The sequence below is a fragment of the Corvus cornix genome, chromosome 17 (assembly GCF_000738735.6).
Source record: "Corvus cornix cornix isolate S_Up_H32 chromosome 17, ASM73873v5, whole genome shotgun sequence".
NCBI lineage: Eukaryota > Metazoa > Chordata > Aves > Passeriformes > Corvidae > Corvus > Corvus cornix.
This window is the reverse complement of record NC_046346.1, coordinates 9,561,905-9,576,088: the sequence shown is the minus strand read 5'-3', so window position 1 is coordinate 9,576,088 and position 14,184 is coordinate 9,561,905. Positions and strand designations below refer to the sequence as shown.

At 51.9% G+C, this 14,184-nt stretch overlaps 1 protein-coding gene across 7 annotated transcripts in view; it reads left to right on the top strand.

Annotated features, from left to right (window-relative positions):
• Positions 1-9,300, top strand: part of NSMF (NMDA receptor synaptonuclear signaling and neuronal migration factor) — a 46,813-nt gene extending 37,513 nt beyond the window's left edge. For all 7 annotated transcript variants that reach the window (XM_039561867.1, XM_039561864.1, XM_039561862.1 and 4 more), the window contains 3 exons: positions 1,312-1,414; positions 1,794-1,869; positions 3,648-9,300. In XM_039561867.1, coding sequence (XP_039417801.1) covers positions 1,312-1,414; positions 1,794-1,869; positions 3,648-3,745 — 277 coding nt within the window. In that variant the 3' untranslated portion in view covers positions 3,746-9,300. The remainder of the gene's footprint in view (positions 1-1,311; positions 1,415-1,793; positions 1,870-3,647) is intronic.
• The last annotated feature ends 4,884 nt before the right edge of the window (positions 9,301-14,184 follow it).

The window sequence follows — 14,184 nt, the reverse complement described above, 5'->3', positions numbered from 1 at the left end:
TGTCAAGAGAGGAGAAAGAAAAAAGGTATTTCTTCTACTAACAACAGCTTTGCTGACCAGAAGCCAGAACATGCACCTTGAGCCTCTGGTGCTGCGATACCATTGCTAAGCTGGTGACTATGGCAGAAATCCAGAGTGTTCCCCCCACAGCTGGCTCTGGCCAGGGGGAAATGGAATTTGTCTCTGCAAAGCCTGCTCAAAGTCCAGCCTGTTTCTGAGGAGGCTTTTCGCTAACATGCCTTTCACTAACTCCCTTCAGCTGGGAGTGCTGAGCAATTTTGCTGCTCCTTGCAGAGAGTAAAGCTTTGCCTGTTTTGCTGCCTACTCACTTGTGCTGGCTCAAACTTGCTTGGCTAACAGTGCCTGGCTGTGGGGGAGAGGATGTACACCAACCTGCTCCTACACAACTTTTTGTTGGCATGAGAACTGAGTATTAAAATCAACATCTGCTCTGCAATCTTATGCTCTGGCACAAACACTGGCTGTGGAATTCTCCAGCACGTGTGCACATCCACGATTCTGAACACATCCCAGGCATAGCTGCTCCCAAGCTGATAAATCAGGGATCTGCAGAAAGCTGTGAACACAGAGCTGAAAGTTTGGGAGCTTGGAAGGGAACATATCCATGCAGCCTGTGTGTCCCTGGGAGGCAGTGCTGTGGAAAGCTGAGGCTGCAGTCTGGTTGGAACCCCCATGGAGGAATTTCTGGGCTTTAGAGTCCCCCAAAAGTCTGCCCCAACCCTCTGCCCAGGGGAGGGGGTTGTGTTTCACATCCCTCAGGCCCCGAGTGCCTGCTCGCAGTCACTGCTCGTCAAGTGGATGTGACTGTGAGCAGCACCAAGCACGGGCTGACATGGAGCTGCCTGGGCTGTGTTGTCTCACTCAGAACAATCTCTCCAGCTGTTCCCTGCTGCTTTCATGCCCTGGGAATGAACCAGTGCACTGATAACCCTCGTGTTCAGAAAGGGCAGTTGTTGATAGAGATGGGAGAGAGGAAGCTGGAGGGGATGCTTGGTAAAACTGTGCAGAAGCACTCCTGGGGGACTTTGCTCCCTTCTCCTCACCTTGGAGCTCCCTTGGCTCATTGGGCTGCTCCTCCTTCTCTAGCACATGACTTGGAGCTGCTCCTCAGGCCCTGGGTCTGCCCCTGTTCTTCCTTGTCTGAGATCCAGTGGCTCTTCCTGAGCAGTTTCCTGCCCAGGCTACAAACCTTGGGCCCTGTCTGAGTGGTGTGTGCTCACATCCTTGGCATTAATCATGCCTATGAAGGGAGGGAGATTTTTTTCAAATTACATATTCTGTTTTTTCCAGCTTCTGGAAGAGGTTGAGCCGGCTGATGAGTAAAGTCAATCCTGAACCAAATATCATCCACATCATGGGCTGCTATGTTCTTGGAAACCCCAATGGGGAGAAGGTAGGAGCTTGTGGGTCGCCCCTGGAATGTCTGCTGGGCTCAGGGAGGCCAGAGTCACGCCAGGAGCTCTAAACCTGCCTCTTCTGCTGGGTGGGAACGTGCTGCTGTCCTGTCCCACGGGGGCTGTGAGTGGGAGAACCACCCTCTGGATTGTGCCTTTCCCAGGGGGCAGGGGAGGAAGGATTAGTGAGTGCAGGACAAACAACTGAAACCTTTGGGGAAAAGAGTCCTTCAAAACACTTGGTTTATTTATTTACTGGTGAGATAGATGTTCTAAGAGACATGAGTGGAAGGTTTTCCTGAACAAAGATGGGCAGTTCTGGGTGCTCAGGAGCCGTCATTGTTTTCAGCTGCTAACTCTGGTCTGTTTTCCTTTCAGCTATTTCAGAATCTGAAAAACTTAATGAATCCTTATAGGGTTGCCTTTGAGTCTCCACTTGAACTATCAGCTCAAGGTAATTCATTTCCTTGCTAACCAGTCTGCCTCCTTCAGGGGGCATCTTCCTGAAAAAACAGTTTTGACTGCTTTTAAGTCCTGCCATGGTCTTTGTTTTTCTTGTAACCACCTTGAGTAGTTCAGCTGCTGCCCCTGGTTTTCCCCTTGCAGTTCCTGCACGTGTTCACATTTCAAATGCCCTGCTTGTTGTGCCTGAGGCTGCAGAAGGCTCTCCCAGGATCCTGGCAGTGCAAAGGAGACAGCTTTCCAGGCTGAGTGTAGGAGAACCCGTCATTATTAGGGCATGAGGAGTCTGTGAGGAAATGCACTTGGGGCAGAACCTTTTCTGTAGCCAGCTGTGCTGGGGTCTCTTCTCCAGAGCTCAGACCACTGGCACCAAGTCAATTGTGTCAACAAACAACTGGGATATGGCCCATCAGAGCCATTCTACAGCTCAGTCTGCTGGCCCTTTTCCCTTTTTTTTTCCTGTAGCTCAAGATATTTCAAGGAGCTACAGGATTTTTCCTGTTCTCTGGTCAATGTCAGTAATTTGCAGTGCAGTTTCACGAGCGACAGATTCTGAATTTGCCCGTGTTCTTTTACCTTTGCTGGAGTCCTTGGCAGGTAAAACCACGCAGGATTCAGCTCTGGGCACTTCTCTGCTGCCCACAGCACTGGCCCCAGCACTGCTGGTTTTTCTTACCTCCCTTCACCCTCAGGAATGTGCCGGAGTTGAGCACATTGGTGCTGTGCAGAGTTCACAGAATCGCAGAGTTCACAGAATCACAGAGTCACAGACTGCTTTGGGCTGGAAAGGACCTTAAGGATCCCCCAGTTCCAACCTCTCCACGGGCAGGGACACCTCCCTCTAGCCCAGGCTGTTCATTTCTCTGTGCACGATCAGTTTGGCTGCACACGGTGCCTGCACACAGATCCCACAGCAAACATGCTCGGATGTGTCCAGGAGCAGCTTGCAGGGAAATTCCGGGTTTGTGGGCAGCTCAGCAGGCCAGGCAGTGGGTTCTGTGTGCAGGCATTAAGCAGTTGAGCTTCCAGGAGGCTGGGCTGAAGAACACGTTTGAATTTTTCCCCTTGATCAGTCTGGCATGCACTAAGAGTAATCCTTTGCAAAGTCATCTAAAACTAATCTTAATCAGGCCTCACAAGTGAAAATCCCCTCCTTGAGCCCTGTCTGAGTGCAGGGTTGTTTGCCCTTGTGTTTTCAAATGCAGTTCCTGAGCACGGCCTTCACTCTGTGGCTGTCTGTGAGACCCTCTTCAGTCAGAGGGGCTGGGGGGCACAGCTGGCACTGGTGTGTCCTGTGAGCTCACTGCTGGGGGCACAGACAGGAGCACGACAGAGATGACCTGGTCCTTTAAAAAAATACGTATTTTTTAATTTGGATTTTCAATGTTAATTATTTTTAGTGTTTCTTTACAAGGAGTTAACTCTTGGTTTGTAGCCTCTGAAGTCCCTGTGCCTCATGCAGGCTGTGGCTGATCCTCTCCAGCCCCCCTCAGCACTCAGAGAGGTCAAAGTCTGGAGACAGACTTTGTGCTCAGTTCCTGCCCCCGGGAACAAGCCCTGCCAAGGGATTACAGGCAACTGTTCATGGTTGAGGAGATCTAAAAAGATGTTTGGTTCTCACGGGCCCCTCCGCGTGCCCAGTGTCAGCCTTGTGCCGTGGCTGGGTCCCTGTGCCCTGCCCACAGCTGGGCTGGGCGTTTGTGCTGCTGTGTTCTGTCACCTCTCCCTCATGCTCCAGGGTGTGACCCCTCTGCCTCGTTTCACTTCTAGGTAAGCAAATGATTGAGACTTACTTTGACTTCCGCCTTTACCGCCTCTGGAAGACCCGCCAGCACTCCAAGCTATTGGATTACGATGACATTTTATGAGCTGGAGAAGACTTTGCGAGAGGAAGCTCATCACCAGTGTCCAAGAAGTCATGCTTTATTGCAGAGAGACTTTTTTATTGGCACAGGGAGCCCTTCACAGCCCTACGGGAGGCAGCAGCGCTAAAGGGAGGGAAGGAGGAGCCCTCAGAAGTGTCGGGAGGAAAAGTCTCCTGGGCCAAGAGAGACTGGAGGGAAGGGGGTGCCAGTGACACCTCGCTGGCCTCAGTCCGAGCCGTGGGGCCTCAGGAGGAGCTGTGTGAAACGAGGACAGGATGGAGTTCCTGGCAGAACTGAGCTGTTTTGGGTCAGAATGGGCCAGATTTGATTCCAGGTCCTTTTAAAGACTTTTGAAGCTCAGGTTTTCTTACAAAAAACCCACAAGCCCAGTTAACCCGTGCACTACAGTGAAGAAGTCACCAGAGCACAGAGGGAGCAGGGGGTTGTCCTGGTGGGACCTTCTGTGCTGGGAGTTCTGGAGAGCAAGGACTGCTACACCTACTCCTGCAAGCTTAGAGCAAGATGATCCCGTTTCCATGTGAATATATACTGGGATATAGAATTGAAATCTTCTTTTTTTGTTTGTTTGTTTTGTTTAATAGAAAATAAGTGCAATTTTTATAGCGAGGGAGGGGGTAAAATCCCTCCTGATATTTAACTAGTTAAAACTAACACACCATAACCAATAGATGAGGTATTTTCAGTCTGCTTGAAAATATATTCAGAATGGTAATATATCTTCTGTAGACATATTTAATCACCAGCAAACATGGTTTTAACGTAAGTTAGCAGACCCTGCATGTCTGCTGCATTGGTTTGGTTCGTTCCTTTCAGAGTAGCTGTGCTGCACTACCTGTACCTGCTCTCACGAATGTATAGTTCTCCTCCAGTTAGCCACAACTTCATTACTTTCTATTTTGCTGCTTGCAAAACTATGGGACTTTAGTTTTGCTGAAATACTTTAGGTTAGAAACACGGGAGCTGGCTGGGAAGCCTCGGTCAGGCTCGCTTTGGTATAAAAATGAATTAGAAATTAACAGCCATGGTAATTAATTGTTCATGCCAGTGTTTTGCTGTGTGTTGGCAGAGGAGCTCTCTTCCCGTGTGGGGAGCACTGAGGCATTTGGCAGAAATGCTTCTGGAGGGACACAGCACGGCCTTGGAGCATGAGTTTGCCTCTTCCCTTTGTTCACTTGATTGCCAGTTGTTTGTGCAGAACCCGCCCCTGTCCCCTGCTACAGGACCTGCTTCTTGGTCTGAGCTGCTCAGCCCCTTCCTGTGTAGGACAGAGAAAACCCCGAGCTCTGTCAGAGCAGCCTGAGGGCCCAGGTCTGTACTTGGTATTTGATGGTACCTTTTGGAATCTATTCATTTTTTGTTTGGTTAGGTAAGGGGTGCTGTTTTGGTTTTGGGAATGGGGCTTTTTTCACATTCTGCTGTCCTTTCAGAGGACAAATAGTACTTAGAGTCTGTGTAGGTCACTGGCAATTCTGGGAGGTGACACAAGTTATTTCTTTCACAAGCAAAGGAAGTAGCAGGGAAGGATTACCTTATTTTCCTGGTTTCCTGGTATCTAAAATTTGTTGATTGTGAAGGAAAATATATGTACAAATCTTCTTTTAACTACTTACAAAGAGAACTAGGTGTTCTGATCTGTGGAGTCCTCCTTCCCCTGTGCCATACCTGTGGTTGTAATTTTGGGGAGCAGGCCCCTGGCTAGAACTGCTGAACCCTTTACATTTAGAGCAGTTTTATAGCAAAACTTTTGAAGAAATAATGTACATACAGTAAGGAGAGGAATAGGTGGAGAGAGATGGTTTAAAGTCACTGAAAGCCACACAGACAGGTGTGGGCTGTTGCCTCCCCCTGGTTGGGAGCTTTGGTAGCCACATCTCATCCCTGGACTCAGTCAGGTTTGCCAGACTTACAGTGAAGGGGAGAACAGGTACCAGTCTGTAGCTTTTGGAAGAAAAAGCCAGATGGAAAAAAAAAAGAACCCGAAATTTATGCCAATTACTATTTAACATGGGAGCTTCCACCAGCTCTGTGGTGAGAGGTGGGAGCCAGAGGTGCAATGGAAGCACAGAGTCACGTTATCTGGAGAAGGAAGTGGTGGGAGAATTAAAATGCTGACACAAAACTCTCTCCCTTTCTGACCCTTTCACCTCCTAACTGGAGACAGGCAAACTGTTCTTCCTTCCTCTTTCTCAAATCCCAATTCAGTGAACTTGGTAGCATGAATGTAGCATTGTGGAATTATTGAAAATCTTATTTAACCCCCAAAGGGCCCATTTATGTATCCACTTGAGTGATTTCTCTGTAGAACTATTGTATATCCTCACTGACTGCTTGTAGTACTTGGGGTGCAAAGTAGAAGGTAGATTGTACAGTAATTCCTGTGGGAAGGTGTGTGTTGGAATGGACACTATGGACTGTTCTCCTGGTGCAGTTTATGGGATAATGACAACTGATGAAGGCATTTCCCTCCAAAGATCTATATTCCTCATAGCTTGTGATGTTTATGACATGAACATATTTTTTCCTTTGTAGCATTCCTTTGCCTAAAGAGATGAAATTCTCTCAGAGCTGGGATTGGAATAGAGTTGTGATGTTTGATGTCCTGTGTGTGGCAGCATTCTTGGCATTAACCACTGGGGACAGAGGAAAATACTTTTATTCCCCTTTTTCACTGGTGGAGTTTTTCAGGTGGCTGCTGGGAAAGGAAGGGGTCAGCAGAGGAAAATAAAAACTGTAATTGTTTAAACTTTAGAGGTAAAAATAGAGACTGGAACTTCCTCAGTCAGACCAACCTGTCAAGGATGAGCCCAGCATGGTCCCAGCCAGGACAGCTCCGAGGCCCAGTGTGTTCCTCACCCCCTGTACCCCTGCAGCATCTCCTGGGAATGCCAGGGCAGCATCCATGGGCTCAGCTCCCTGTGCCCCTGCAGCATCTCCTGGGAATGCCAGGGCAGCATCCATGGGCTCAGCTCCCTGTGCCCCTGCAGCATCTCCTGGGAATGCCAGGGCAGCATCCATGGGCTCAGCTCCCTGTGCCCCTGCAGCATCTCCTGGGAATGCCAGGGCAGCATCCATGGGCTCAGTTCCTGGGCCCCTGCAGCATCTCCTGGGAATGCCAGGGCAGCATCCATGGGCTCAGTTCCCTGGGCCCCTGCAGCATCTCCTGGGAATGCCAGGGCAGCATCCATGGGCTCAGTTCCCTGGGCCCCTGCAGCGTCCCTCCAGAGGTTCTGGGGCTCCCTGCAGTGCCCTGCCCGGGGCAGCTGTGGCTGCAGGGCACAAAGGACAATCTGTCCTTCCGCTCCTGCCTGCTCCTTCAGCCCTCACCACCCTGCTCTCGGGGCGTGTCTGACACCAGCTCTCTCCTGTGCCGCAGGCAGTTCCGTGTGACTGGGCTGGGTGAGGGCTGAGCAGCAGCAGCTCCATCCCCACTGCCCTGTCCCACCAGGGAGCTGCTGCTGCTCTTGTGTGCTCTGAATTGCCTTTAGCAGGGGCAGGAGACTGGGGCTGCCTGGTTCACTTAAGAGAAGCAGCTCAAACCCAGATGGCTGAATCGTGTGCCAGCCCTGGCTGTTCACCAGCCACGGGTGGGGGGTTTGTGCTGCCCTTGCTGGAGGCGGTGTTGGAAGTGACCTCCAGGCCTTGCCTGGGTAAATGTGTTATCACACCTGTTAAATGTGATAAATGTGTTATGGCCTGGGCTGGCAGTGTCACCTTTGGGAGAGGAGGGTGGCAGGAAAGGGCCTCAGCTGTCCCAGCCCTGCTCCTCAGCCTGGCTCACATGCTGGGAGTGGCTCTGAGGATGTTCTCTGGTGCCTGCAGGGAATGTTCACTCAGCTGGAGAGGCCCAGGGGGTTCATTGGCTCTGTGGATGTGCCACTCTTCCTACACAGGGGCTTTCAGAGAGGCTTTTCTCTTTTCCTCTTGTTTGGCTGGGAAGGAAAGAGAAGAAGAAAATTCATGTTACCCATGGGATGTAGAAACAGGTAGAAACACATAAAGCTTTTTGCACCTCTGCTCATGCTGCAGCCACCAGCTTCCCCTTGCAGCTGACCTCCAGGCCTGGGGTGGGAAACACGAATTCCCAGATAATCCCTTCCTGTTGAAAAAACAAAAGCAGAAAAATCCTTGTAGCTCCAGCAAAACCTCTGACTGCAAAAGGCACCCAGCTGGTGTGAGGACTCTGCTGTAGGATCCCACCTGAGCCTGTGGAGGGGCTTGGCCTCTGTGCAGGAAACTGGGAAGGAATTTCTTCTTCATTCCTCAGCCTGGATTTGCTGCCCGGAGCTCAGCACAGGGTTCCTGTTTCTAGTGGTGTGTCCATGTGCTCTGTCCCGAGCTGGTGGGATGCTCTGTGTGCAGGGCAGTGTGAGGCAGGGATGTGTCCGGCTGCGTGAGCAGCGCTCCGGATCCTGGCACAGATCTACCCCACAAATAGCTCCTGCTGCTCCTGCCTTGCTGACCTGTGCCTGGGAGTTCCTGTTCCCAGGCTCTGCTGGCAGGGCTGCTCGGCATCCTCAGCAGCACAAGTGGGGTTGGCTGAAAGAATGGAAAATGCTGGTTTTAAACAGCCAGCCTGGCTGTTTTCCCTCCCTGGGAATGGGAGTGTGGTCCTTAATCCTGATCCCATCCTTAATCCCACTGGAGGTGGAATGACAGGCTCACTCTGCTCTCTTGGTCTGAGTGTAAACATTCAGCCCCTCACAAGCCAGTTGGAGTCACACTTGGATATTATAAATGTGTCAGTCCAGGATAAGATACGTTAATTACTGTATGAGTGAGAAAATGCTTCCAGGGCCCTTCCAGTTGGCACCTGCTCTCAGAACCCTCCACTGGGGATGTGCTGGGCCGTGTCCTCCTTCTTGGGGGACCGGGCTCCACTGCCAGGTGGGCTCAGGTAAAGCTCAGCTCAGGTCAAGCTGAGTTGCTCTGTGCTCTGGGTTTTGCTGTGCCAGTCTCTGGAGCTGGGGACAGCCCTTCCCGAGGATCCCAGTGTCCTCCCAAGGGATATTGAGTGGTGATGTCATTTTCCACGTCATCTGTAAAGACTTGTTTGTGATCCTGTATTTTGTCCCACTGACCACAGCGTATCCCTGGCTTTCTGCATCTTCCATGGAAGTGTTTTTTAATTCTCATTCTGGAAATACAAGCCAAAGTCAACTGGAAACTGTTACTGGCCGAGTCAGCCTGTTAATGATCTCCTCTCTGGGAGCTGGGGGAGTAAATGGGTGGTTTGATGGCTGTGACCCTGATTGGGATCATTGTTATTCCCAGGTGCCCCTGCTGTGTCACCGGCACAGTTCATAGTAAGATAACCTCTTGCTGGGCAGTGCCTGAGCTATCAGGGAGCACCAGGAGCCAGCAGCAGCTTTGGTTCAGAAATAACTTCAGCCCAATTTACTGCCAGTCGGTGTGAGAAATGTAAAGACTGAAAGGAATAAACATTGTGGACATTAAATGTAAAGAATCCGTCTGAAGAGAAACTACATTGCTTCTTTCCATAAATGTTTAGTAAATATTAAAGAACTAATGCAACCTAATAGTTTTTCCCAGTATTGTATTGCTTTTAGAGTATCCATAAAAGTGACAGAGATAAGGACAGATAAGACCCATCAGAGGTTCTTGCCCCATATTCCAAGAACGGGGACTATTACTCAGTTCATTGGGCATTCCAATCTCCCCTCCTTATCTCAGCATCCCAGTGGCCTGGTGATAGTCAACAGCAGGAGTGGCCCATAAACCTTTAGCAGGAGGAGCCTCTCTGCACTGCTGAGCTGAGAGAGAGACCCCCAAGCACCCGATGGAGCCACGCGTTGGTCTCATGTCCCCAGGTGCTGGTCCCATGTCCCAGGGTGGCCCCTCCTCGGGCACAGCCCCTGCCCTGCTGCCCACTCTCCTCCCAGGGTGGTGCAGGGATGTGTTGGGTTGTACCTGGGCAATGTTTCTCACCTGGGTAACGGAGCTGCAGCCGCTGCTGAGGCTGTGGACTGGCCACTGGACCAGGGACTGGTCACTGCCACCGTCCCCTGGTCTCTGGCTCAGAACCAGCTCAGATGCACATCCAGGGGGTTCAGAAAGCTTCAGTGAAAAGTGGGGGGGTTATGAGAGAATTGGTTTTTCATTTGTATTTTTAGTGCTAATTCTCCATTGTAGTAGTACAGACCCACCTACAAGGTGCTGTAAAGGTGGATCTGGTCCAGAGCCGGGAATTCAAGGACAGGGATCTTTGCCCTTACCTTTGAAATGCCCTAAAAGCCTCACAGATAAACACAGCCAAGCAAGGCCCCTGAGCAGGAATCCTACTCCCTGCTGTGCCCCTGTGCTCAGACCTGGCTTTGCTGGGGTTCAGGTGGGGGTGGCTGAAGGAACCGAGCGGGTTTGGTGTTCCCCATCCCAGGGAACCAGGCTGGAGTTGTCCCCAAACGTGCTGAATGGGCTGTAGCTTTTCTGCTGTGTGTTTCCTGTTGTTTTTTAATAACACTATTCCTGGAACTGGGGTGACTTCAGTTGTGATACAAAGCAACAACACAACCTGAGCTCTCAAGGGCTTGGAGCCAGCGCCCTTCTGGGATTTTTTCCCCTTGGAGTTCAGGCACCAGTTTTCATTTCCAGCTCCCTTTGCTTCTGCAGGGTGAAGGGACATCAGCAGCTCTCTGAAAAGAAAACTCAGTGCCTGAGTAGCAAACAGAAAAGGAAACAGTGAAAATGTGTCTGGTAAATGTGGAGAGGCAGAGGTTATGTCCAGTAATGCCCCTAAACTCTGAGATGACCGAGCAAGTTTCTTTCAGCTGAATGAGAAAAAAAAGCAACGTTATCAAAATAATGGGGGGAGCCCCAGACCACTGAAGTGGAATTGATCAGTTGACAAACCTTGTGAAGATAAACCACTCTGCTGATCCTGCCTCTGCTCTCTGTGGAGCTCAGAGGGAGCTGACAGTGTCCTGCTCCTTTCCCAAACCCAGCTCGAGTGCAGGGCAGCGTGGCTGCAGCCATCTGTGCTGGGGGCACACAGACCGAGCACTCAGAGCCCTCCTTGCTCTCCCTTCTCAGCAGGAAGCTGAAGGCACAGCAGGGGCAGAAGGAGCTGGAAATGCTGGGCCCAAGAGAGTCCTGGGGTTAGAGAGCCCAACCTGGGACATGCTGGTTTGGGGCCAAATTGGTCTTGAGGTTAATGGAGAGCTTTGAAAACAAAGACTGTGATCTCCGAGCTCTCGGTGGGCCCTGGAGCAGCAGGTTGGCTCCTTGGAAAAGCGAGGAGGAGGTTACAGTGACCCCAGCACTCGCTGTGGTTTCTGGCTGCTGCTGCTGCTGTCCAGGCGTGGGGCCAACCCTGCCTGGCTCAGGAGCCCTCTGCCATCTCTGCTGCCTCGGGTTTCTCTGGGGCTCTGCTGCTTTGTGTGGGATAATCAGGCCTCGAGTACACGACTGTTTCTAGGGCTAAAGACATGATTTAATAAAAAGAGACGTTTCTGGGAAAGCAGGTTTTTTCTTGTGTGGTTTTTTTGTTGTTGTTGTTCTCTGGCTGAATTTATAAACCCAGGAAATGGCACTTGGCAGATGCTGTGTGAGGGAAATGATGTGTGATGAACCTGTGGTGCAGGTGAGGGACCTATGGGTCCTCACCTGTGAATGGCAGCAGCTGAGCACACAGGAGCAGAGCTCCAGAGGGCCAAGAGGCCCGGGTGCAGCTAAAAGGGGAGGAAAGCAAAAAATCCTGATAATTTAAACAAGGGACAATCTGAGAGCCACAAATCCAGTCACGGGGATAGGACAGGGATAGCACAGAGGGATTCAGGTTCCAGCAGCATCTGTGGCTTAGTGAGCATGGGGTGCTAAGGGATTTTACAGTGCTTTAGGGATTGTGCCTCTTCCTGGGAGGAAGGCTAATCCCTGAGCCTCCTCCTCGACACAGAAACAGAGCCCTGGAGGAATCCAAGGGAGGTTAAAGGCCTGGTAAGCCCCCTGGGGAAAACAGACCGGCTCCAAAACACAGCACGGCCCCAGGAGGGCAGAAGACAATGAATGGATTCTGATAAACCACTTTCTATCCCACGGGCCTGTTCGACTGAATTGCCAAAGGGAGCAGCCCTGGCTTGAACTCCCAGCTGCAATTTTCCCCTTATCGCCAGTGCTGACAGTCACCTGCTCGTTCATCTCCTGATAAATGTGGTAACTGCAGCCCCCCAGCACAAAGAGAAACAGGCTGGACAGCTCTGTCATTTGAGCCATTTTTCTTCAGCCCCGGGATCTCTCAGCCTCCATTTCTCCATCGTCCCCATTAGGGGACATTCTCCCTGTGCCACCACCACAGTGAGGTGGGACATGCCATATCCACCTCAGCTGTGTGACAGATGACAGAAATCACTTTTAATCCCTTACCACCCACTGGTGCCTGGAGGGCCTGGTGGTCAGAAAGATGGTCTTGATATTCTTTATCCTTTATCCTGAAACCATTCCATGTGTCCTGGTTTGAAATCAGCACCATGGGGTACAAAGTCAAATTTGCTGGAGAAGCCCAGTTACAGGGGATTATTTTCCCTATTGCTTCTTCCCTCTCCCTTTGTGCTCTGTTACACACAGTGGGTGATGGACACAAACCAGAGTGGGAGCTGTGCAGGCGACCTGAGTTGAAGGAAATCACACAGAGTCCTGCTGGGCCCTGCCCTCTCCCTGTCCCCTGTCCCCTGGCTGTACTTGGGGCTGTCCCAGCAGATCCAGCCCCCAGTGCCACATCCCCTTGAAGCTTTGCAGCCACATCAGCCGTGCCCTGGCTCTGTCTGTGCTCTGCGGTGGCACTCTGCCATCACAGCCTCCCCAGTCATCATCACACCTGGGTTTTGTAAGCGAGCGTTCCTTTCCTTCTTGTGCCAAAATCCGAGCGGGATTCCCGGGAGCCTCTTAGCACCAGCAGCCGGGCACTCCGCCGGGGTTCCCCACCGGTGTAAACACAGCGGAGCAGGGGATTAGCTCCAGAGCACTGCTTGCCGGCCAAGTCTCATGCCCAGCTCTTGACACTGTTTCACTGACTCAGCCGAGGACTGGAGCAGTTGACAGAAATGACAGAAGGCTCTCAAATCCTGACTGGCAGGGGAGGGGATGAATAATGGCTGGATTTATTGTTTTGTTCTAAAGGCGGGCGGGCATGCAGTGAAACTAGCAGATGTCAGGTTCAATGCCCACAAAGGGAGGCGTTTTCTTTGCGCCAGGTGCAGCAAAACTGTGTGGGATTCATTATTTCAGGATTTACGGGCTTTACACAGGCTCAAAAGCCAACCAGACAAGACCGCGAAAGAGAAATCCATTGAGATCTCGGAGTACAAAGGCACATTGTTGGTTCTGGACGTGCCTGAGCCATGAGTCACCAGAGGCGGGGAAATGTCTCTGCCCGCTTGCCCCGCTCTTTATCCTCAACCCCGGGCATCCGCTGTGGCCCGGCGAGGGCTGGAGGAGGATGGTGCGTGATGGACCTGTTCTTGAGGCAGTACGGCAGGTCATGTGTGAACCTCACATCACCCCGGAGTTATTTAAGGTGAAAGGCAAGGCGCTACCTCCTCCCCAGAGCGCCGGTTCGCAGCAGCGCAGCTCCGCGGGGCACACAGCGCAGCTGGGCACGGGCAGCTTCGGCAATAAAAGCTGTTTCAGTGGTATAATTTCCAGGTCTCGTTTAAAGAGGGTGCAACTGCTCTATTGTGGCTCGGGAGTGCAAAGGTAGGAGCCTTATCAGCAGGGCACGGAGCAGCTCCCGTAAACGCACCTGTGCTTTCGGCAGCGGGGGCAGCCGCCCGTGCCGGGTGCGGCACCGGCACCGCTCCGAGTCCTGCCCAAAGGTTATTTTATATCACGGCGTGCCGGGTCCCCCGCCTCTCCCAGGCGAGGATTTGGGAGGTGTGGGAAGCGCTGCGCTGCCGAGCGATGGTTTCCTGATTGCACACACTTCCCAAAGGCACCTGCGGGCGGCTGATAACAGGCGCTGACTGGAAATAACGCCGCGGCGGCACTTTTGTGTCCAACAAGTGGCTGTCAATGAATCACTGAATCACAGAATAGCTGGGGTTGGAAGGAACCCCTGGAGATCATCCAGCGCAGCCCCCTGCCAAGACAGGGTCACCCGGAGCAGGTGACACAGGAACGCATCCAGGTGGGCTTGGGATGTGTCCAGAGAGGGAGATTCCACGACCTCTCTGGGCAGCAAAGAGCAAAGTGGGGAAAATATTTTCCCGCTCTGCTGCAATGTGCCATGGAAAGCTCCACTCGTGTCCATCAGAGCTCTCCCTAAAGCACTCCTCTGCCGGCCTGGGTAGCACAGACACTGCTCCAGGGCCCAGGGCTGGTTCCCTGCCCGCCAGGGCTGCTCCTGCCCAGGCACCTGCTCCGCCTGCGACTGTGGCCAGGATCCCACGGGTGACCCCGAAAGGCGTTTTTTG